This window comes from Gorilla gorilla, chromosome X (genome assembly GCF_029281585.2).
Source record: "Gorilla gorilla gorilla isolate KB3781 chromosome X, NHGRI_mGorGor1-v2.1_pri, whole genome shotgun sequence".
Taxonomy (NCBI): domain Eukaryota; kingdom Metazoa; phylum Chordata; class Mammalia; order Primates; family Hominidae; genus Gorilla; species Gorilla gorilla.
The window spans coordinates 36,706,373-36,731,679 of NC_073247.2; the positions used below are offsets into that span (position 1 = coordinate 36,706,373).

General features: G+C 43.3%; 1 protein-coding gene and 1 pseudogene across 1 annotated transcript; both read left to right on the top strand.

Annotated features, from left to right (window-relative positions):
• Nucleotides 1-17,736: 17,736 nt before the first annotated feature.
• On the top strand, nt 17,737-19,392 carry LOC129529795 (melanoma-associated antigen B6B-like; annotated as a pseudogene).
• Nucleotides 19,393-23,833: 4,441 nt separating this feature from the next.
• MAGEB5 (MAGE family member B5) lies at nt 23,834-25,019 on the top strand. The gene has a single exon (XM_004063937.3). It carries the CDS (start codon nt 23,841-23,843, stop codon nt 24,876-24,878), a length of 1,038 nt encoding a protein of 345 aa, XP_004063985.1. The 5' UTR covers nt 23,834-23,840; the 3' UTR covers nt 24,879-25,019.
• Nucleotides 25,020-25,307: the final 288 nt, after the last annotated feature.

Below are 25,307 nucleotides of genomic sequence, written 5' to 3' on the forward strand. Positions count from 1 at the left end.
CAGTGAGCCATTGTCTGCAAGGTTTGCAGTAGGGAACCTGCTCAATTGTTTGCAGGTGTGTGACATTTCCCAGCAGTCTTAAAGAGAAAGGAGGCATGATGAGAACCCCCATAAATGAGGATTCTGGAGATCACTGCCTCAGAATATCGGGGTCACAGAAAGACCAGGCCCTGCCTACTCTCAGATCTAGAAGGCCCAAGCTATAGCAGTAAGCTAAAATTTCTCTATTTACTCAAAGTTCTCAGGTACATAAGAGTCCTGGTCTAAGGGTGGTGTGCTCTGGTTACTGGGAGGAGGATCTCAGCCTCTGAAAACGATCAAGATGAGGACTCTGAATGAGAAATGAGGAATTATCCACCCAGAACAGCAGGGGCTCTTAAAGCTATATCTTGCTTTCTGCCTTGGGTGGCCATAGGCAGGGCTATCTGGTTGAGGTTCCCCCTCATTAAGGCTTCTACTGGTGCCCCAGGGAGATAAAGCTTTGATCTCATGGCAGTAGCTCCGATTCTGCCCATGAAGGAGATCCTCACAAGCCTGGATTGGATTTAAGGTGAGGACACTGGGGTAGCCAAGGAGAAGCACCCTGACTTCCCCCTCTGGTTTCTCAGTAAAGGAAAAGCTTTGGCTTCAGGCTGCAGACTCAGATTAGCAGAGGAAGGAGTTCCACATCCCCAAATCAATGTTAGAAACCTGAGTGAGAACTGAGGGAGCCACTGACTCCAAAACAGTGGAATCTTGTAGGATTTTCTGACCCTGCTATTATTCTTCAGAGGAGCCTCAATAACTGTGGCCAGATGTGCCTGTTCCTAACCTCCAACTGGGAGATTCCAGGAAGATACGGCCTTGATCTGAGGAGTGAGGCCTTAAGTCAGTGGAGGGTAGAGTTTCAGATTTCATTAGGTAGGAGTCAAGGTAAAGATGCTGAGGGAGGATAGAGGAGACAACTCACCACAGAACAGTGGGAATGCACAGTGTCCTGACCCTAATGTCAGCCCTAGGAGGCCCAGGGCAGAACTCTCAGGCTGAAGTGCCCCCTCAGTTCCTCTAGGAGTGGTCTCAAGGAAGTGAGAGTCTTAGTCTAATGGGAGCAACCCTAGTCAGCAGAGGATGTTTAAAGGAGTCACACTGCTGACCCTAAACAGGGATGACGGTACTCCTCCCAGAACAGGTGGAGCCACACGAAGCCCTGCCATTGATGTCTCTCCCTGGCAAACCTGGGAATTCTGAGATGATGAGTCTCACTCATTTCCTTTCAAGGCATCTCAAGGAGGTAAGGCATCTGGTCTAAGGGGTCAGCCTGAGATTATCACAGGGATAAATTCCAGGTCATGCAAACAGTCAAGCTGAGGACCATGAAGATGGAAGGAACCAGTCAAATCATAACAGTACAGACAACGCAGAATCCCTTAGGTACTGTCAGCTGTAGGTGATCATAAGGCTTTCGTGCTCAGATGAGGAAACTCTTACATCCTTCTTGGTAGTATTAGGGAATTAAAGGCTGTACATAAGCAGTCAGGCCTCTAGGTCTTGGGAATATTCATTGTGAGGACCCTGAGCAAGGACTGAGGGGAGCAACCAACCTAGAAGAGACAGGAACCCACATAGCCCCACCCATTTCAGCCCTCGAAATCCCCAGGCACGAATAACCCGAATATGTCAGCCACTCACTCCTCTCCCTGGAGGACTCATGTCACTAGCGGGAGGAGTCAGAGATCCTGGCTGAGTGAGAACTCAAGGAGTCACAAACCCCTGAACAGTTGGGTCCCACAGAGTCTTTCTCCTGCTATTAGTTCTCAGAATCCCCTAATAGCTCCAGCGAGATCACTTTGACTTCCACGTCTGGGGACTCCAGGTGGTGAGGAACTTGGTCTGAGGCTGGCCATCTCATCATAGAGAACATTACCAGGTCGAGCCAGGAGTCAGGGCGAGGACCATGAGGAAGGAGCAGAACATGAAACCTCCTATAACAATGGAGGCAGCACATAATCTCTCCCCTACTGTTAGTCCTGGCAGATTCAGGGATAAATGTCAGGCAGAGCAGAGGCACCCCTCAATTCCCCCTCAGGATGACAGAGAAATGAGGGCCTTATTCTGAGGGGGATGGTATCAGGCCACGAAAGGGAGAAACTGTGGGCACTGTCACGAGTCAAAATGAAGAATCTGAGCGAGGACTGGTGAGGCCAACCCTCATGAGGCCCAAAAGTGCCTGCCACAGCTTTCTGCCTTGGGAGACTCCAGGCAGGTATGGCCAAATAAGGCTGCCCTCCCTTCCCTCTACTAGGTCTCAGAGAGTTCTGGGCCTTGCTATGAGGAGATGCCTTCAAGTCAAAGAACAGAGGAGCTGCAGGTCCTTCTAGGAGTCAAATTGAGGCCCCTTGGTGAAGACTAAGATGATCATACTCCTTTCCCCAATAGAAGGGGCAACATAATGTCCAACCCCCACCCTGGCTTTCAGCATTTGAAAACCCATAGCAGGACTGTCAGGGAGAGGCTTCGCCAATGTTTTATATTGGGTCTAAGGGAGGTGAGCTCCGTAGTAAGAAAGTGAAGCCACGATAGAACAGAAGATGGTGTCCCAGGCCCTACACAGAGCCAACATGAGAACTCTGAATAAGGACTGAGGGTCCAGTGATCCCAAGACAGAAAGGATCCCCCAAGGCTGTCACCCCTGACAAGGGTGGTAGGCTGAGCCACTCTCTTTTTGTGGGTTCCAGGGGGCTTCAAAGTGTCAACTTCAGAGCAGAACAGGAAAGAGGTACCAGGCTCTGTCAACAGTTAGCATAATGATCTGAAATATCATCTGAATGTTCTCCCCAACCCCAGAACGCAGGGATCTCCACAGTTAATCTCTGCTGTCACTCGAGTAGGCCCCAAGCTGGGTTGCAAGCTGCAGCCTAAGACTCACTCTAAGTTGCTTTACCAGGTTCTCAGGGGACAGACTCACTGGGAGAACAATTGCCCAATAGGTTCCTAGAGCAGTGATTTCACAGAAACCTGCATTGGCAGCCTTGGTTAAAGCCAAGGTGGTCTCTCCCCGCTGACGGTGCTCACAGCATTTCATTCTCCTTCCACCAAGTGCCCATGTCACCTGCGACCTTATTCACGCTTCTGTCTGCTGTCTCTGCCCACAGTCATGCCTTGGGGTCAGAAGAGGAAGTTCCACACTCATGAGAAATGCCACTAGGGTGCTCACATCACTGCAGGAGAGGAAGAGTCCCTCTCCTCCTTTTCTCCTGTTTTGGAGAGTGCTCTTCAGAGCTCTCTTGCTACTGACATTCCCCAGGAGTCTCAGAGAGCCCCCTTCATCATCACTTCTTCTGTAGATGTTTCATTCACAAGATCTGATGAACATGCCAAGAACCAAAATGAGGAAAAGCCAAGCACCTCTCCAGCAAGAGCCACCACTGGAGCTCACACAGAGACCTTCTATTCAGGAAGGGAAGTTTGGTAATACAATTTCTGCTGGAGAAGTGTAAAATTAAAAATCCCATGACAAAAGCAGCATTGCTGAATGTTATTAACAAAAAGTGCAAGGACCATTTCCCTGAGATCCTCAGGAGAATCTCTGAGTGCATGGAGCTGGTCTTTGGCCTTGAATTGAAGAAGTTGACCCCAGCAGTCATGTCAATGCTCTTTTCAGTGAACTGGATGTCCCCAGCAACAGGAGTCTGAGTGGTGATAAAGCATTGCCTAAAAGTGGTATCTTGATGATGCTCCTGGGTATAAGCTTCATGAAAGGTAACTGCACTGCAGAAGAGGAGATCCGAACATTTCTGAGTAAGATTTGGATCTACACTGGGAGAGTGATTTCATATATGAAGAGTCCAGAAAAAAAGTTTGGTACAGGAAAGTAGCTAGAGTACCAGCAGGTGTGCAACAGAGATCCTCTACACTATGAATTCCTGTGGAATCCAAGAGTCCATGCTGAAATCAGCAAGATGAAAAACTGGTGACTTTTGGCCAAAGTCAATGATACCATCCCAAGGTGTCTTCCTATCCCTTTATACAAGGCACTGAGACATGAGGAAGAGAGAGCCTGAGGTATAGCTGCAGCCAGGACTGAGGCTAATGCCATGGCCAGTGCACATTCTGGGGCTACAAACAGCAGTTTCTCCCATGTCAAGTGAAGGTTGAGGGAGATTCTTTACCCTTTTGAAAAATAATGCAGTTAATGTTCAACTTAGTAGAGGACCTAAGCAGGACTAGAAGAAATATAGTTTATATCTTCTTCGTGTTTCTGTTCTATGTGAATAACTTGATTTTTTTTTTGGTTTTCAAATATTGTTTTATTTATTTTTTTCCTTCCAACTTTTATTTTAGGTTCAGGGGGTGCATGTCCAGAATTTTTACATGGGTAAATTGCAACTTGCTGTGGTTTGGTATACAAATTATTTCATCACCCAAGTAGTAAGTATCGTACCCAACAGGTAGTTTTTGATCCTCACCCTAGTCCCACCCTCCACCCTCAAGTAGAATCTAGTGTTTATTTTTCCATTCATTATGTCTCTGTATACTCAATATTTAGCTTCCACATGTGAGTGAGAACGTGTGGTATGTAGTTTCCTGTTCCTGTGTTAATTTGCTTAGGATAATGGCCTTCAGCTGCATCCATGTTGCTACAAAAGGCATGCTGTTGTTCTTTTTTATGGCTGTGTAGTATTCTGTGATGTATATGTGCCATATTTTTTTTTATCCCACTCACTGTTGATGGGCATCTAGGTGAATTTGTCTTGGCTATTGTGAATAGTGCTGTGATGAACATATGCGTGCATGTCTCTTTATGGTAGAAAGTTTTATATTTCTTTGGGTGTATACCCAGTAATGGGATTGCTGGATGAAACGGTAAATTCTGTCTTAAGTTCTTTGAGAAACGTCCATACTCCTCTTCACAGTGGCTGAACTAATTTACATGCCCATTAGCAGGGTATAAGTGTTGCCTTTTCACCACAACCTCACCAACATTTATTTTTTTCACTTTCAAATCATAGTCATTCTAAATGGCATCAGATGGTATCTCATTGTGGTCATGATAACATTTCTCGAATGATTGGTGATGTTGAACATACACAAATCAATAAATGTGATTCATCATATAACCAGATGTAAAAGCAAAAACTACATGATCATTTTAATAGATACAGAAAAAGATGTTGATAATATTCTACATCCCTTCATGTTAAAAGCTCTCATCAGACTAGGCATTAAAGGAAGATACCTCAAAATAATAAGAGCCATCTATGACAAACCCACAGTCAACATCATACTGAATGGGCAAAAGCTAAAAGCATTCCCTGGAGAACTGGAACAAGATAAGGATGCCCACTCTCGCCAGTCCTATTCAATATTGTTCTGGAAGTCCTAGCCAGAGCAATCAGGAAAAAAGAAAGAAAGAAAAAGGCAACCAAATAGGAAGAGAGGAAGTCAAACTATCACTCTTTGCAGATGACATGATACTATACCTAGAAAAACCCATAGTCTCTTCCAAAGGCTCTTACATCAGATAAACAACTTTAGTCAAGTTTAGGATACAAAGTTAATGTAGAAAAATCAGTAGCATTTCTATATATCAATAATGTCCAAGCTGAGGTCAAATCAAAAATGCAATCCCATTCACATAGCCACAAAAAGAATAAAACACCTAGCTATACATCTAGCCAGGGAGGGGAATGATCACTGCAATGAGAATTATAAAACACTGCTCAAAGAAATCAGAGACAACACAAACAAATGGAAAAACATTCCATATTCATAGACAGGAAGAATTAATATTGTTAAGATGGCCATACTGCCCAAACCAATTCACCAATTCAATGATATACCAACAACGGTTTTCACAGAAGCAGAAAAAACTATCCAACATTCATATGAAACCAGAAAAGGGCCCGAATAGCCAAAGCAATTCTAAGCAAAAGGAGCAAAGCCAGAGTTCTCCCACTACGTGACGTCAAATTATACTACAAGTCTACAGTGACTAAAACAGCAAGTTGCTGGCAGCAAAACAGACACATAGACCAATGGAACAGGTTAAGGAGCCCAGAAATCAAGTCGCACACCTACAACCATCTGATCTTCTGCAAATTCTACAATAACAAGCAATGGGGAAAGGACTCCTTATTCAATAAATGGTACTGGGATTACTGGCTGGCCATATGCAGAAGAGTGAAACTGAACTCCTTCCTTACACCATATACAAAACTCAATTCAAGATGGATTAAAGGCTTAAATGTAAAACCTAAAACTATAAAACCCTTGAAGAAAATCTAGGAAATACCATTCTGGACAGAGTTCCCGGCAAACATTTCATGATGAAGACACCATAAGCAATTGTAACAAAAATAACAACAACAAAAAATAGACCAAAAAAAAACAAAAACAGAAAAATAGACAAAAACAAAAAATAGGCAAAAATTAGGCAAAAATAAATAAAAAATAGACAAAATACCAAAAATAGACCAAAAAACAAAAACAAAAACAAAAATAAACAAGTGGGGCCTAATTAAACTAAAGACCTTCTGCACAGCCAAGGAAGCTATCAACAGAACAAACACACAACCTAAAGAACGAGGGAAAATATTTGCAAATTATGCATCTGACAAATGTCTAATATCCAGAATCTAAAAGGAATGTAAAGAAATCAATAAGCACAAAACAAACAACCCTAATAAAAAATGGGTGAAGGACCTAAACAGACACTTCTTAAAAGAAGACATACAAGTGGCCAATAAATATATGGGAAAAATGCTCTTTTATGCATGTATTTATCAGTTAAAAAATATTTTTAACTTACATCAAAGCTTTATCTGCTATTTTCACAGTCTGCATGCAGTATCCTTGTACATGCAAAAGTCATCTTGTTTTATTGCAGTTAACTTGATTTCCAATTGCTCTTTTGATTTTCCAACTGTGCGTTTTAACTCTTTACAGTTACAAATTATAAAAAACACTTATAGACATACAATAATGTGTGGGTCCATAAAGCCTCATTTTTTAAACATTAAAAATATAGGTTTTTGTAGATGAGTGGGACTGGATAAAGCGCCTCTTGCTTATTCTCAAAACTCCTAGAGCTTGTGAATACACAAGGCAATTTCCAGAACACCAGCAGGCAGGAAGCTTAAATTTCCTACACACAGAAATTCAGTTCCTTTTCTATCATGACTCAAACAGGAAGCTCAGGAAGGAATTCACAAGAAAGGTTAGAAAAATGTATACTCTGTGTGTGTGTGTATACATAAATATTATATATATTACACATATATATAAAATTTCTACTCCCATCACCCCATCTTACAAAGCATTTTGAAGATCATAATAATCTGGGAAGTGCAAGCCTGTGTGTGTGTGTGTGTGTGTGTATATATATACACACATAAATATTATATATATATATAAAATATCACCATGCCTGGATAATTTTTAAAAATATTTACATATATATTATATATATATATATTATACATATATATTTCCACTCCCCTCACCCCATCTTACAAAGCATTTTGAAGATCATAATAATCTGGGAAGTGCATGACTTCTAAGATACTAGTATGATTTAGGAAACAACACTGTATGAAATATCTGCCATGACACAATATATTATCTTTGTGATCCCCCTATTTACAGGATCTATAAGGTTATGTAGAATGAGATAATTTAAAAGCTCAAATTCCTTCGAAACCAGCATAACTTTTAGTAGGCGGGATGCCGCCAGGGTTGTCCAGAAAGTGCCAGTAGGAGTCATGGAAGATGTTACAGCATCAAGTGCAACAGTAACTACGTAAGGAGACTCTGGAAGGGCAAAGGGGAGAGACTGAGAAGTGTTAATTTTAAGGATTATCTTGCCAGAAATCTCTGGCTGACTTCCCAGAGCAAAGAGACTGATTTTCTGTCCTCCTCCCTGCAGGAACTCACCTAGACAAAAGAGAAAATTCTAAAGACTGGTGGGGACAATAGGAAACATAGACTGGCTAAGACCCAGAACAAGCATACTGAGAGGTGACAGCGTGCTGGCAGTACTCACAGCCCTCGCTCGCTCTGGGTGCCTCCTCTGCCTGGGCTCCCACTTTGCCAGCACTTGAGGAGCCCTTCTGCCCGCCGCTGCACTGTGGGAGCCCCTTTCTGGGCTGGCCAAGGCCAGAGCTAGCTCCCTCAGCTTGCGGGGAGGTGTGGAGGGAGAGGCGCCGGCAGGAACCGGGGCTGTGCACGGCGCTTGCGGGCTAGCGCGAGTTCCGGGTGGGCGTGGGCTCGGCGGACCCCGCACTCGGAGCGGCTGGCTGGCCCCACTGGCCCCGGGCGGTGAGGGGTTTAGCACCTGGGCCAGCAGCTGCTGTGCTCAATTTCTCGCAGGGCCTTAGCTGCCTTCCCCAGGGGCAGGGCTCGGGACCTGCAGCCCGCCATGCCTGAGCCTCCCCCGCCTCCGTGTGCTCCTGTGCAGCCCGAGTCTCCCCGACGAGCCCCGCCCCCTGCTCCACGGCAGGCAGTCCCATCGACCACCCAAGGGCTGAGGAGTGTGGGTGCATGGCACGGGACTGGCAGGCAGCTCCACCTGCAGCCCCAGTGGGAGATCCACTGGGTGAAGCCACCTGAGCTCCTGAGTCTGGTGGGGATGTGGAGAACCTTTATGTCTAGCTCAGGGATTGTGAATGCACCAATCGGCATTCTATGTCTAGCTCAAGGTTTGTGAACATACCAATCAGCACCCTGTGTCTAGCTCAGGGTTTGTGAATGCACCAATCAACACTCTATATCTAGCTACTCTGGTGGAGCCTTGGAGAACCTTTATGTCTAACTCAGGGATTGTAAATACACCAATCGGCACTCTGTATCTAGCTCAAGGTTTGTAAAGACACCAATCAGCACCCTGTGTCTAGCTCAGGGTTTGTGAATGCACCAATCGACACTCTGTATCTAGCTACTCTGGTGGGGACTTGGAGAAGCTTTGTGTCCACAATCCGTATCTAGCTAATCCGGTGGGGACGTGGAGAACCTTTGTGTCTAGCTCAGGGATTGTAAATGCACCAATCAGTGCCCTGTCAAAACGGACCACTCGGCTCTACCAATCAGCAGGATGTGGGTGGGGCCAGACAAGAGAATAAAAGCAGGCTGCCGGAGTCAGCAGTGGCAACCCACTCGGGTTCCCTTCCACAGTGTGGAAGCTTTGTTCTTTCACTCTTTGCAATAAATCCTGCTGTTGCTCACTCTTTGGGTCCACACTGCCTTTATGAGCTGTAACACTCACCGCGAAGGTCTGCAGCTTCACTCCTGAGCCAGCGAGATCACGAACCCACCAGAAGAAAGAAACTCCAAACACATCCGAACATCAGAAGGAACAAACTCGGGACACGCCGCCTTTAAGAACTGTAACACTCACCGTGAGGGTCCGTGGCTTCATTCTTGAAGTCAGTGAGACCAAGAACCCACCAATTCCGGACACAATACCTACTGCCTTTCTATCTGGCTTTAAGCTACCAGAGGCTTGGCTGGCCCAGAATTGCAACAGGATTCTTAGCAGTTTCTGAGAAAACAGCAGAGGTCCCCTACTCCCTAAGAGCATCTGGCCCAAGGCAGAACCCCTTCCTGATGTAGAGTGGGTTCTGCTTGTTTCAGGTGGCTTCCTCCACCTCAGTACTATTCCTTTTACCCATGGAATCATGGTGCCATAGGACTTCTAATTTAATGTTTTAGATTGGGCAGAGGGGAAAGGCACATTCAGAGGCTATAGGATGTCTCTCTATCACTGTCAAGATTTGTCATGATTTCAACATAGAAATTGTGGCAGAAGGTAATTTCCCAGTGGATAGAGCCTTTCTTTTACTTTCCAACTCTCCTGAAAGTTCACCCTGAAATGCCAGTTCACACAAAGCCAACAACTAATCTGGCTTCCTGTTTTAAAGAACAAGGCTGGGTGGCTGGGACTGCAGAAATCCAGTAGGACATGAAGAAACCAGTAAGGAATAGATTTATGTGATAGCCCTCTTCCAGGGTGGGACAGTCTTCCACACACGCCTGAGTCACCTTTAAGAAGTATTTGGTTTGGGAGGTGAACCAACCGTATATCTGTGGATTTTTACTTTATTGTTGTTGAAGACAGGTTCCCTCTTCTGTCACCTAGGCTGGAGTGCAGTGGCTTGATCATGGCTCACTGCAGCTTCAATTTCCTGGGCTCAAGTGATCCTCCCACCTCAGACTCCCAAGTAGCTGGGACTACAGATGCACACCACCATGCCTAGATAATTTTAAAAAATATTTTTAATAGAGATGGGGTTTTGCCATATTCCCCAGGCTGGTCTTGAACCCCTGGGCTCAAGGGATCCTCCCAACTCTGCCTTCCAATGTGCTGGAATTACAGGTATAAGCCACACTGCCCAGCCATATTTCTACTTTTGAAATTATTCTAAGCTTCCAGAGCAATTTCGGGATATCATGATGAAAATTTTATTTATTTGTGTGTTTGTTTTAGAAACAGGGTCTCTGTGGCCCAGGCTGGAGCACTGTGACAGGATTATGGCTCACTGCAGCGTCGGACTCCTGGGCTCATGTAACCCTCCTGCCTTGGCCTTTCGAGTAGCTAGGACTACAGGTGGATGCCACCATGACCACCTAATTTTTATTTTTTATTTTCTATAGAGATGGGGTCTTTGTAGCCCCGTCTGGTCTTGAACTTCTGGTCTCAAACAATCCTCCCACCTCAGCCTACCAAAGTACTGAGATTACAGGTATAAGCCTCTGAGCCTGGCCTGAAAATTTTAAAAGGATATATCAACAAGGCAGTTTTCAGCACCAGGTAGGAGTAGCCAAAGACTACTTTAAAGAAATCAGACTAAGGATTTTTCCCAAATCTCTTGCTCAGCCTCTTAGGTTTAGAACCTCAGACTTATGCCTACTTCTATTCTCACTCCTTACCAATATCCAAAGTCAGCCTCACTTCCCCAGATGCACAAAGGAACACTCATTTTTCTGAAGGTATATGTCTTGGTTTGTCCTCCAGAAAAATATTCTCAGTTCATTGTTCTTTTCCTGAGTCCTGGGAAACCTGAAGCTGTCAGGTCAGCTTCACTCAAAATTCCCAACTTTCCAAATACCACGAGGTTTCTCTTTTACCAGAATTTCTGTTGGCACTAGTTCTGCACAACATTGATTTTTGAGGGCTCACCTTAGAATTTCACAGGCCAACGGCCTCTAGTTCCTTAAACAAAGAACCATGAAGAAGAGTATCTGCTGGGGAGGAAAACAAGACAGACATACCAAGAGACCAGCTGTGAAAATGCTAATGTGCACAAAGGGGAAAGAGAGATATTGTACATGCATAAGATTTTGCACTCTGTGTAAGATTTTCATTTAAGATGATCCAAAGGCCTATGGGAGAAGGATTGGATAGAGAGAAAGTGACTTTTTGCACAAAAGGTTAACAAAGCATATTAAGTTAAAGTTTTCCAAAGAGCCCTTCAAGCAAATGTGAGAAACTAGAGTATAACCCGTTGCTTAGCCTCAAGCACCTCACCCAGTTTAAAAAGAGGGGAAATAAATAACCTATTTGCCTAGCTACCTTCAAAGAATCTCAAGCATCAGTCACTTCTATACTTCATTGTATTAATCATAATAAGCAGTATTCAGAGGATCCTGCATTATGAGGGTCATTCCTGACTAATATGGTTTTAATGTGTTCCTCAAAAAGCATGTGTTGGAAACTTAATCCCCAATGCAACAGTGTTGGGAGATGGGGCTTAGGGGGAAGTAACTAGGCCATGAAGCTTTTGCTCTCATGAGTGGATAAATGCTGTTATTGCAGGAGTAGGTTCCAGTGGGCTCTTTATCATGGAAATGGTGTCCTTCTGTCACGTAGGCTGGATTGCAGTGGCTTGATCATGGCTGACTGCAGCTTCGACTTCCCAAGTAGCTGGGACTAGAGGTGTGTGCTGCCACACTCGGCTAATTTTTTGTATTTTTGGTAGAGACAGGATTTCACCATGTTAGCCAGACTGGTCCTGAACTCCTGACCTCAGGTGATTCTCCCACCTCGGCCTCCCAAAGTGCCAGGATTACAGGTATCAGTCACCTCACCAAGTCTGTTTTCATTTTTAGATCCCACAAATAAGTGAGAACATGCCATGTTTCTCTTTCTATGCCTGCTTTATTTCACTTAACATAATGATCTTCAGTTCCATCCATGTGGTTGCAAATGACAGAATCTCATTCTTTACGTCTGATTGTTATAAACAATCCAATTATACTCTTTTAGTTTTTCTTAAATGTACAATTCAGGTACTATTGACCATAGTCACCTTGTTGCACTAGCAAATATGGCTTATTCATTATTTTTAACTAATTTTGTTCCCATTAAGCATCCCAACCTTCCTCCCACTCCCCTTCCCTGTCTGTGGTAACCACGCTTCTACTCTCTATCTCCATAAGTTCAATTGTTTTCATTTTTATTTATTTTTGTTTTTAGTTTTTTGAGACAGAGTCTCACTCTCACCCAGGCTGGAGTACAGTGGCACAATCTTGGCTCACTGCAACCTCCGCCTCCCATGTTCAAGCGATTTTCCTGCCTCAGCCTCCCGAGTAGCTGGAATTACAGGCGTGCACCACCACGCCCAGCTAATTTTTTGTATTTTTAGTAGAGACACAGTTTCACCATGTTCACCAGGCTGGTCTTGAACTCCTGACCTCAGGTGATCCACCCATTTTGGCATCTCCAATTCCCAGGATTACAGCCATGAGCCACTCACCTGGCCTGTTTTAATTTTTAGATCCCACAAATAAGTGAGAACACGCCATGTTTCTCTTTCTGTGCCTGCTTTATTTCACTTAACATAATGATCTCCAGTTCCATCCATGTGGTTGTAAATGACAGGATCTCATTCTTTCTTAATGTCTGAATAGTACACCACTGTGTATATGTAACACATTTTCTTTGTTCATTCATCTGTTGATAGAAACTTAGGTTGCTTCGTAATCTTAGATATCGTAAACAGTGCTGCAACAAAGGTAGGAGTTCAGATACATCTTCAATATATTGATTTCCTTTCTTTTAGGTGTACACCCAGCAGTGGGATTGTTGGATCATATGGTAGCTGAATTTTTAGTATTTGTGAGGAAACTCCAAACTGTTCTCCATGGTGGTTGTACTAATTTACATTGCTACCAAGAGTGTGCGAGCCTTCCCTTTTCCCCACATCCTCTCCAGCATTTAATACCTGTCTTTTATATATAAACCATTTTAACTGGGGTGAGATGATATCTCATTCTAGTTTTGATTTGCATTTCTCTGTTTATCAGTGATGCTGAGCACCTTCTCATATGCCTGCTTGCAATTAGCCTGTCTTCCTTTGAGAAATGTCTCTATTCAAATCTTTTACCCATTTTTTTAAATGGGATTATTAGATTTTTTCCTACAGAGATGTTTGAGCTCCTTATACATTCTGTTTATTATTTGCTTGTCAGATGGGTAGTTTGAGTATACTTTCTCCAATTCTGTGGATTGTCTCTTCACTTTTAAATATTTCATTTTCTGTGCAGAAGCTTTTCAACTTGATGTAATCCTATTTTTCCATTTTTTTTTTTTTTTTTTTGCTTTGCTTACCTGTGCTAATGGGGAATTATGCAAGAAATGTGTGCCCAGACCAATGTCCCGGAGAGTTTTCCCCATGTTTACTTGTAGTAGTTTCATAGTTGGAGGTCTTTCATTTAAGTCTTTCATCCATTTAAATTTGACTTTTGTATATGATGAGAGGTAGTGTTCTAGTTTCATTCTTTTGCATAGATATCTAGTTTACCCACAACCATCTATTGAAGAGACATGAACTTTTAATGTCATTGTCTGCTTATGTTATCTATGTCATTTCTCAATGAATTTTAATCCATTGATTTTTAAAATCTATTTTTATTGACAGATAATAATTGTGCATATTTATGGGATATAATATGATGTTTTGATCTATATATTCTCCCTAGTGGACATATTCTCCATTTTCTTTGCATGTCTGGCAATTAGATTGTATGCCAAGTATTGTGAATTTGGCCTCGCTCACATTTGTACAGCATAAGTGTGCTGGATATTTATTTTTTAAATAGATTCGTATTCTTATACTTTGTTCTGTGACTCAGTTAAGTTTGTTCAAAATGCTATGATCCTGATAATTCTTGCTTTTAAAGTTTCTTAGGTGTGACCAGAGCTTCATAAATCTAGGACTAATCTCGCATCACTACAGAGATTAACCCCTTCTGAGTACTCTCCCTCTCTCTCTCTAGTCTGTCTCTCTCATGTTCTGGGCATGACATGATTTTACATTGGCTGCGGAGAACAGGAACCCCCAAGATAGGCTGAATTATCTCTCTCTGAAACTCTTTCCTCTCAGATACTTTGTGCTAGGAACTCTAGACATCAGATCCTCCTCTCACCGTCAGCTTCATCTCCTCAACAACAGAAGATGGCCAGGTTTCAAATGAGCTACCCCTCCCTGCACTGCAGGCTCAAGGCAGCAAGCTGGGGAAGTTACAGGCTCACCTTCTTTTCAGTCTCACAGGAATCACTGTCTTTTTTGCTGGATGTCCACTATATTAAAAATTGACATAGATATGTTGTCATTTTTATCTATTTTTTAAAGTTGTTTTAGGTATGTTGTTAAATCTATCCCTTTTTATTATTCTTTTCCAGAAGTATAAGTAGTATAACCCAAATTTAAAATCTAAATTATTATGGCATGTAAATGTCCCCAAACTGCAAGCTAATCAACAGTTGAAGAACATTAGAGCAAAAACTTGAGTACAGAGATTATGGGCCACACACACTCATACCTACATACACGTAATAAGTATGTATGTTTGTGTGTGTACCTATATATTTATATAGATGGATTAACATATAAGTAGGAGAGTATAAACCAGCAGTTTATACTTCACTGTGACAGGGCAGCACCAAATTCAATGTAAAATCCTCCAGTCACTGCGTTCTCTCCCCACAGTGCACAGATTCTCTTTCTGCACTGCATGGCTACTGTGGGGAAGGGTGGGGGGTGGAAGAGGCTGGGTGAGGGGTAACAGTGTTTCAAGACTCTCTCTTCTGCTTTCCTCAATGCCCCTTTCAGTGATAGGAATTTAAAACCAGGTATTGTGATTGCTCACCTGATTTTTGGTTCCAGAGTATAAACTGCTATAAACTAGTTTATACTCTGGAATAACTGTTATAAAGGAATATCAACAATGTTCCTTTTCTGATCATGTAAATTTGTGATTAATTATTTAAGCTTTCAAGATTTTCCAAAAGAGATGAAACATAGACTTTATTATAAAATGCTATAAATATTCAAAATATGATATAGATACCTGTACTAGTAAGAGTTATCCAGAGAAACAGAACCAATAGGAGGTAGATAGATAGACAGAACCAATAGGAGATAGATAGATAGATAGATAGATAGATAGATAGATAGATAGATAGATGGATAGACAGATATTCTATTTGCTGGTTGGGTACTTGAGGTGATTAGGTCATGAGGGCAGAACCTTCGTGATTGGAATTGGTGCTCTTATAAAAGCAATCCCAGAGCGCTTCTTTGTCCCTTCTTTCATGTGAGGAGACAGTGAGAAGATGGCCATCTATGAACAAGGAAGCATGCCTTCACCAGAAACCAAATCTGCCAGTGCCTCCATTTTGTACTTCCCAGCCTCCAGAACTGTGGTAAATAATTATCTATTGTTTAAAACCACCCTATGGTATACCTATGGTATTCTGTTATAGCCGCCAAAATTTATTAAAATAAATATAAATATATACATATGGAAAACATATATAGAGATGACACAGATATAGGTAATATAGATATAGATATATCCATAGACATAGATATAGATAGGCTCGCTTGATATGGACCCTAATGAAAAGTTCAAGATATGCAGGATGAGTCAACATGGTGGAGACCCAGGAGTGCCGATGATGTAGTTCTAGTCCAATGGCATACAGGCTCAAGACCCAGGAAGAACTTATGGTTTAGTTCAAGTGTGAAGTCAGGAAACAACTGATGACCCAGCTTGAATGAAGTTATGAGGGAGAAATTTTCTCTTATTCAAAGAAAAGTTATTGTTTTTGTCATTCAGGCCTTCAACTGATTGAATGAGGCCCATACACATTGGGGAAGGCAATATGCTTTACCCAGTCTACTGATTCAAATTTAATCTCATCCAAAAATAGCCCTACAGAAACACCCAGAATAATGTGTTTGAGTAAATATTTGGGTACTCCATGGCTCAGGCAAGTTGACATGTAAAATTAACCATCACAATACTAATAATGAACACACATCCTCTAGGTTTTTATTGTTGCTATTTTTTTTAATATTGGTCAACTTCTTGCCTCACTCTATTCAGCCTCTGGTTTACTTGCTGTTTTTATAACTAGAGGAAAACATTAAAAGTTAAGTATAGGCTATGTCTATTCAACCAACTTGAAAGACTCCCTTCAGAAAAAGTGTCAAATTATATTTTAAGAGCAGAAATATTTATAGATCATCTCCAACTTATGAGGTTCAACTTATGATTTTTTTGGTTTTACAATGGGTTTATCAGGATGTAACCCCATTGTAAGTGGTATTACATGCATTTTCAATTGATATTTTTAACTTATGATAGGACTACTTTCCAAAAAAAAATCATAAGTCGAAGAACATCTCTATATCTAAAACATATGCTCCTTGACATGACTGGATTCAATATTTATATGAAAGACCGCATGCAACTAAACTTTTTATTGTGTCTTCAATCTCGTTACTATTTATTCGTCTGTTCAGGTTTTGAATTTCTTCCCGGATCAAACTTGGTAGGTTGTATGTATCCAGAAATTTGTCTATTTCGCCTAGATTTTGAAATGTATTGGCATATAGTTGCTTATAAGAGCCACTAATGATCCTTTGAATTTCTGTAGCATCAGTTGTAATGTCTCCTTACAAGCTGTTTCTTATAAACTGTTTCTGTTTTATGGAGCATCCCAAGTCCAACCTTGTGATTCTTGCAGACTTGCAGAGGTATTGCCTTCATGGTATTGGACACAATCCAAGAGGATTCTCTGAATTACCAGGCAGAGACTCTTGGTCTCTTCCCTTACTTTCTCACAGACATATAGAGTCAGTCTCTCTTTCTCTCTCTCTCTCTCTCTCTCTCTCTCTCTCTCTCTGTCTGTCTCTCTCTCCCCATTCTGAGCCACCTTAAAGCTGCGGGTTGAGTTACACAAGTGCCTCTGTGACCACCACTATGATTTCACTGGGTCAGACCTGAAGCCAGCACAGTGCTGGGTCTCACCCAAGGCCTGTGTAACCATTCCCTGGCTACTGCCTATGTTTGCTCGAAGCCTTGGGGTTCTACATTCAGCATGTGGCAAAGCCAACCAGGTCTGTGTCCTCCACAGAGCCCTGCCCCAACCCACCCCTGAGCTGGTCCCTGAGGAGTCCCCAAGCATGGCTGTTAGGCCCAAAGTCCATTCACTTTTTCCATTGGGTTGAAGAACATGAAGGCCTCGGTCCAAGGCTGGTAGACTCAGGTCAGTAGAGAGAGAAATCTCAGGCACTACATAGTTAAGAAGATAACCCTCCTTAAGATTGAGGGGACTCCATTTCCCAGAACGGCATGACACCAAACTCTGCCCCTGATACCAGCCTGGGGCTCCGGGCAGGTCTCTCGAGACTGAGGTGCATTCTCACTTTGTCCCCATGAGAGTCAGAGAAGTAGGGCCCTGGTTGTAAGAAGATGGCAGCAGGTCAGCGAGGGCGATTTCCAGGTTGTGGGAAGAGTCAGGGTGCGGAGTCTCATCGCGGGGACCGTTCTCACTGTAACAGCAAGAACACTCAAATGTCTTCACTGTTGTCAGCCCTAGGCGGTCTGGGTGTCCCCAGAGTGAAGTGTTGGGCAGAAGTCCTTCCTTATTTCCTCCTCGTTAGTATTGTGAAAATTCCTAGTGTCAATTTCAGAGCAGCAGAGGGGAGTGGGGCTCTGTGTCTTGTCAACAATTTTTATGATGATCATGAATGTAAACAGAGAGGATCCAACCCGTCACAGGGGCCCCCAGTGTGAGCCCCTGCTGGCACCTCAGTAAGCCCCAAAATGGGCTGTCATGCTATAGTCTAATACTCACTCTAACTTCCTCCTTCGTTCCAAGGAGACAAACTGACCAGGAGAACAGGAGTCCTGTGGGTTCCTAGAGCAGTTGTTTCGCAGAAACCTGCAGAAGGGGCCCTGGTTAAAGCCAAGATGGTTGCTCTCTGCTGAAGGTGTGGACATGATGTCACTCTCTCCCATTGGGGTGCCAACCTTGCCAGCTTTCCTGCCCACACTCCTACCTGATGTCACGGGCCACAGCCATCATGCCTTAGGGTCAGAAGAGTAAGCTCCGTGCCCGTGAGAAATGCTGAGAGACCCATGGTCAGCCCCAGGATCTCAAGGGTCCTAGGGAGTTAGGCCACTGCAGAGAAGAAAGAAGAGTCTTGCTCTTCCTCCTCTTCTCTTGTTTGTCAGGGTGCTCACCACAGGTCTCCTGATGCCTCCATTCCTCAGGAGTCTCGGGGAGCTTCACCCACTGGCTCTCCTGATGCGGGTGTTTCATGCTCAAGATCTGATGTAGCTGCCAAGGGCCAAGATGAGAAAAGTGCAAGCACCTCCCAGGAAGCAGCCTTCATTCAGAGCACATACTGAGATCCTCTGAACAGGAAGTTGAGCATGTTGGTGCAATTCCTGCTGGAGAAGAAAGAGTTCATTGTGAAGGCCGACTTGCTGAAGCTTGTCAGCAGAAAGTACAAGCAGCACTTCCCTGAGATCCTCAGGAGAACCTCTGAGCTCTTGGAGGTGGTCTTTGGTGTTGAATTGAAAGAAATGGAATCCGGCGGTGACTCCTACACTCCTTGTCAGCAACCTGGGCCTCTCCAGTGAAGGAAGTCTGAGTGATGATAAGGGGCTTCCGAAGACGGGTCTCCTGACGTTGTTCCTGGGTTTGATCTTCATGAAAGGCAACCGTGCCACTGAAGAGGAGGTCTGGAAGTTCCTCAATGTGGTGGGGATCTATGCTGGGAGGTGGCACTTAATCTTTGGGGAGCCCCGGAAGTTCGTCACAGAAGATTTGGTGTGAGAAGAGTACCTGGAGTACCGGCAGGGGTACAACAGTGATCCTCTGTGCTATGAGTTCCTTTGTGGGGTCCACGAGCCCATGCTGAAACCACCAAGATGAGAGTCCTGGAAGTTTTGGCCAAGATCAATGACACTCTCCCCATTTCCCTTCCAAATCTGTATGAAGAGGCTTTGACAGATGAGGTAGAGAGAACAATGAGCCTGAGGGCTGCACACAGAGCTGGCACTGTTCCCTTGGCCAGGGCACTTTATGGGGCCACATCCTACAGATCCTCCCACTTCTAGGGAAGTCTGAAGTAGAAGTTTCCCTTTATGTTAGAAGACAGTAGTGAGCCATTTAAGTAGTACAGTACAGTAGAGGCTGGAGGGAACAAGATGTGTGTCTTTCTTTTGTCCTGTTATACATGAGTAATTTGTAGATTTATCTTTTCATTATTATTTTAAAAATGTTCTTTAAGTGAAGATTTAAATTATTTCACAATCTAAGTTTCTTAATGTCATAGATCTCACATTTATTTCTGTTTGTCAGGCTTAAGACTAAAAGTTTTGTTATTTTAAAACAAACTGAAAGATCTTCAACATTTTATTTTTAGTACAGAATAAGGTAACGTGGCATTGGAATAGGGATTTTCATGGAAATGTGAAAGAACCCCACAGCAAAATAGTTGAGATCACAAAATAGTGAAACAAAAGTAGAGTAGTTAATTTGTTTTTTTCTAACCTTTTTGCTCATTGCTTGTAATATTAAATTATATAAACCTGTATTTGCTTTGCTTATTCAAACTGCATGAGAAAATAAATAACAAATTAGACTTCCTGCTTATTGTTTTCATTATTTTTTAATTATTATTTTCCAACCCGTAATCGAGTACCTGCTGTTTGGAAGGCTCCCTGATAGTACTGGTGATGGTAAGCAAAAGGAGATCCAACTTCTGCCTGTAGAATTTGAGAGTCAAGCAGCAACTAACATATAAGGAAGATGATGAGGTACCATCTCTAAGACACAAATGACAAGTAAAAAGAGGGGATAAGGAAGCGAAGATTTCACATTAATGTAGTCAAATGTAAATTATCTGATGAAGGCAGTTCAGAGTCTTAGAAAACTGCAAGTCTCTCCATGCGAGTTAATTTAAATGAAGCTGCAGGTTGGGCTTGATGAGGCTGTGGGAGTGGTGAGCATGGGCCAGGCCTTCAGATGGTGCCTCTCAGAGTTGAGACGCTGTCCCTGAAATGGGAAGCAAGTCTTTTTTTTTTTTTTTTTTTTTTTTTTGAGACGGAGTCTGGCTCTGTTGCCCAGGCTGGAGTGCAGTGGCGCAATCTCGGCTCACTGCAAGCTCCACCTCCCCAGTTCACGCCATTCTCCTGCCTCAGCCTCCTGAGTAGCTGGGACTACAGGCGCCCGCCACCGCACCTGGCTAATTTTTTGTATTTTTAGTAGAGACGGGGTTTCACCGTGTTAGCCAGGATGGTCTCGATCTCCTGACTTCATGATCCGCCCACCTCGGCCTCCCAAAGTGCTGGGATTACAGGCGTGAGCCACCGTGCCCGGCCTGGAAGCAAGTCTTAAAAGTTATTTTGACATAGTATATATACAAGAAAGAAATCCCCAACTGGGATAGGAAGGCAAAGAGACCTGTGCAGTTGCCCCAGTTCACAAACTGTGTCTTCTGGGCACATGATGTCCAGGGAGTATCTGAGCAATATGAGTGATACTTTCTTTACACAAAATGCCAAGAAGCCACTGAACCATCACCCCTATCATAGGCTGGGAGAGCCAGAGTCTGCTCCATTAAAAAGACATTTGAATTAGGTTACTTTGAGTATAATTTGTCAAACTCTAAGGGAGGGTTTTGTTTTTGGTGGTGATGAAGTGAATGAAAATAGGGGCGGTTTGGATGGAAAAGTGACCGGGGAAGTTTTCGGTCCTAACACGAAACAAGAACTTTGAGTTGCCTCCAGCTAAAGGAGACAACTCCACAGCCAAATAACAGATGCTATAATGAGGAAACACTACTCAGTTTTACTGGCTGGGCAGCATTTCAGCAGATGTGGATTTCTATGTTATTTGGAGTATTCTCTAACATATTCTGGAAATAAAATTCTGTAAGGGAAGATTGTCATCATCTTGGGTCAAACTAAGTTTAGTAATAATTACCATTCATTAAAGACCCAAAGTTTACCTAACACTGTGTCAGGTGATTTACATAGAATATATATATATATTCGATAAGATGGGGTTTATCAAATTGACTTTGCAGGTTAAAAACTTGCAATTTTCTCAAGTTCACAAGACTGGCAAGTGACAGAATTAGACTAGACCCTGGCTCTGAATTTATCTAGAGTCCACAGCTGTCCCACTTCTTCCAGCCTCAGGCAGACCTTGTGGTACTTATTTTCTACTCACTACTTCAAAATATATCTCAGGTGATACAAAGCAAGACTTCAAACCCCAAATACTGTTTTGGAATACATAGCCCAAGGAATAAGCAACAAAAATACCAAAATAAATGCAAGTTGTGAATAAAGAAAGAGATATGTGTTGACAATATCATTATCTGCAAAGTCAATGTCAGAAACCTCAAAAGACTAGGGACTCACAAAATCATTTGGCTCAGCCTCTTCGCTGTAGCAAGTAGATATATTTGAACAGAAGTTACATAAGAAGCTAAGTCTGCCTAGTGACAAGAAGGTATGTATCAGCAATGGTTTTCTTTTTTTCTCTCTCTCTCTGAAAGCACACCTGTCCAGGGCTTTCTGCTTTGTGCTTCAGATTTCCCATCTCACATCATTCTTAGAACACATCCTATTCTCTGCAACGTTTGCAGAGGGAAAACTAATGAAGAGTTTGGAATGATGTGGCATTTCTCCAGAAGCCTCTCATAGAAAGTGTAGAAACCAAAATGAAGACTCTGATGAATGAGAACTAAAGAAACAAGCACCCCATAGTAAATGGAGTAACAGAGATCAGACTGTGTCTGCTTTTAGACCTGGAAGACTGAAGCAGGACTGTTAGGCTATTTCTCACTTATTGTTCAGTGTTCTCAGGAACATAAGAGCCTTAGTCTACATGAGTGACCTAAAGTTGAAAGAAGAAACTCAAGTCCTGTAAAGAGTCAAGGTGAGGACCCTGAGTAAGGACTGAGGGAAGACCTCTACCCTCCACAGAGGTAGCCCCAAGGAGCCTGAATCTTGATGTCATCCCTGGGAGGGCACAGACAGGTGGCATTTCCTGTTTTCATTCTGGGACCTCAAGGAGTGGGAACCTTGTTCTAAGGTTTTGAGACTTAGACAGTAGAGGGAGATGTTCCGTGCCCTGCCAGGAATCAAATGCATGAGTGATGACTGAGGGGACCACAGACCCTATAGTAGGGAGGTGGCACAGGACCTCCCCCTGCCATCAACCCTGAGAGGCCTTGGGCAGGGCTGTCAGGCTGACTTCTGCAAGAACGGTTTCAGAGATATGAGGGCTTAGTCTGAGGGGAGGGTCCTCAAGTCAACAAAAAGTCCAAGGCCCTGCCATGAGTCAAGGTGATGGTCCCTAGTTAGGACTTAGGAAACCCTCTACCCTCAGAACTAAGAGAACCACACGGAGCCCCACCTTTACTGGCAGCCCTGGAATACATGGGCATTGTTGACATGATGTGACATACTTCCTCGTATGATGTCACAAGGAAGTAAGGAAGTTGGTCTGATTGTGAGTTAAGGTCAGCAGCTAGAGGATTTCCAGGTTTCTCCAGAGGCCACAGTAAGTACGTTAATAACTGAGGGGACCACATACACTATGAGTGGGAACACCACAGAATTCAACTGTTACTCTCAGCCTTGGGACAACGAGGACAGGTAAGAACAAATGAGAACAGATGAGAAGACCCTCACATTCCCCATAGGGCATGTTTCAGCGTTGTTTTGTCTTTAGTATGAGGGGATAGGCGTTAGGAAGGGAAGGAGAAGTTCCACACCCTACCAGAGGTCAAAGCAAGTGCTAAAGGAACAATCTACCACTAAATAGAAGAGTTAAAAAAGAATCTGGCCCTACCCTGGTTTCAGTACTTGAAGGGCCAGGGCAGGGTTGTGAAGTTGAAGCTCTCCACCACCTCTTTATGTCAGGTCTATGGGAGGTGAGATCCTTAGTCTGAAGGTGCAGTAGTCACTATTCAAACGAAGGGAGTTGGGCTCCTAGGCCCTATATGCCAATGTAAGGACCCCAAGTGAGGACTGAGGATCCCAGAAAGGCCAGGATAGAAAATTATCTACTCAGCAGTGAGCACCGTGGGCACTCAGACAGCAGTGATAAGCTGAGGACCCCCTTCACATCCTTCTTATGGGTCCCAGGGAGGTTTGTAATATAACTTCAGAGGAAATGGTTCTCATGACCTGCCACCAGGTGGCATGATTGTCTTGAATGTGAAGTAAAAGGACCCCTCAACTCAGAAGATTGGCAGCCACTATGTCACCTTAATATGCCTGAGGCAGGGCTACCAGGCTAAAGCCTATGGTTCCATCTAACTTCCTCCAAAGGTTTCCCAAGGGGCACATTGATCAGGAGAACAGAATCCCAGTGGGTTCCTAGAGCAGTTCCGTCATGGAAAACTGCAAATGTTGTTTTTATTATAACTATGGTAGAATTTCCACGTTGAAGGTGCACAGACCCTCTCAATCTCCCTCCTCCAGTGGGCTCTCTTGACCCGTTCTCCTACTCATTCTCCTGCCTGCTGTCCTTTATCAGAGTCAACATGTCTCAGGATCAGAACAGTAAGCTCCACACTTGTGAGAAACACTACCAGATCCAAGATGACTCTCTGGTTCAGAGTGGAGCTCAGGCCAGTGAAGAAGTGGAAGATGATCCCCTCCCCACTTCCTCTCCTATTCTTGGGGATATTCCCCAGAGCTCATCTGCTGCTGAGTCAAGTGGCACTTCCCAGGAGCCATGCGAATCCAGCACTATGACTTCTGCAGGTGTTTTTAACACAGGATCTGACGAAAGGGCTAACAGTAGAGATGAGGAGTACCCATGTTCCTCAGAGGTCTCACCCTCCACTGAGAGTTCATGCAGCAATTTCATAAATATTAAGGTGGGTTTGTTGGAGCAGTTCCTGCTCTACAAGTTCAAAATGAAACAGCGTATTTTGAAGGAAGATATGCTGAAGATTGTCAACCCAAGGTACCAAAACCAGTTTGCTGAGATTCACAGAAGAGCTTCTGAGCACATTGAGGTTGTCTTTGCAGTTGACTTGAAGGAAGTCAACCCAACTTGTCACTTATATGACCTTGTCAGCAAGCTGAAACTCCCCAACAATGGGAGGATTCATGTTGGCAAAGGGTTACCCAAGACTGGTCTCCTCATCACTTTCCTGGTTGTGATCTTCCTGAAAGGCAACTGTGCCAACAAGGAAGATACCTGGAAATTTCTGGATATGATGCAAATATATGATGGGAAGAAGTACTACATCTATGGAGAGCCCAGGAAGCTCATCACTCAGGATTTCGTGAGGCTAAAGTACCTGGAGTACCACCAGGTGCCCTGCAGTTATCCTGCACACTATCAATTCCTTTGTGGTCCAAGAGCCTATACTGAAACCAGCAAGATGAAAGTCCTGGAATATTTGGCCAAGGTCAATGATATTGCTCCAGGTGCCTTCTCATCACAATATGAAGAGGCTTTGCAAGATGAGGAAGAGAGCCCAAGCCAGAGATGCAGCCGAAACTGGCACTACTGCAGTGGCCAAGACTGTCTCAGGGCCAAGTTCAGCAGCTTCTCTCAACCCTATTGAAGTCTGAAGCTTTTTTCATCCAGTCAAGCAAATATAACATCACCAAAAGGGATTTTTTTGGAAATACAAAAGAACCCCCAGTAAAATAATTGAGATAATGAAATAGAAAAAAATAATAAAACATGATCTTGGTTTTCCTCATTCCTTTCAGTCTTTTGTTTTATAAAATTAAATTAAAATTTATACCTTGATATGTTTAGCTTAACAATGTAGGAGAAATTAAATTTAATAAGTTAGATCTCTTGCTCACTCTCTCTCATATTCCCCAAACATCATTTGAGTACCTGCTTTTTGGAAGGCTCTGTAACAGTACCAGAGCTGCTCAGATAAAGGCCCAGCTTCTGCCCATAGAATCTTTGAGGCTAAAAGCTGCAGTCATATAAAGTAAATGTTGAGCCACCCTCTATGACTTACAGGAAAGTAGAAAGG

Coding starts and splice junctions, on each gene's coding strand:
- MAGEB5 (XM_004063937.3), top strand. CDS start 23,841: ATGTCTCAGGATCAGAACAGTAAGCTCCACACTTGTGAGAAACACTAC.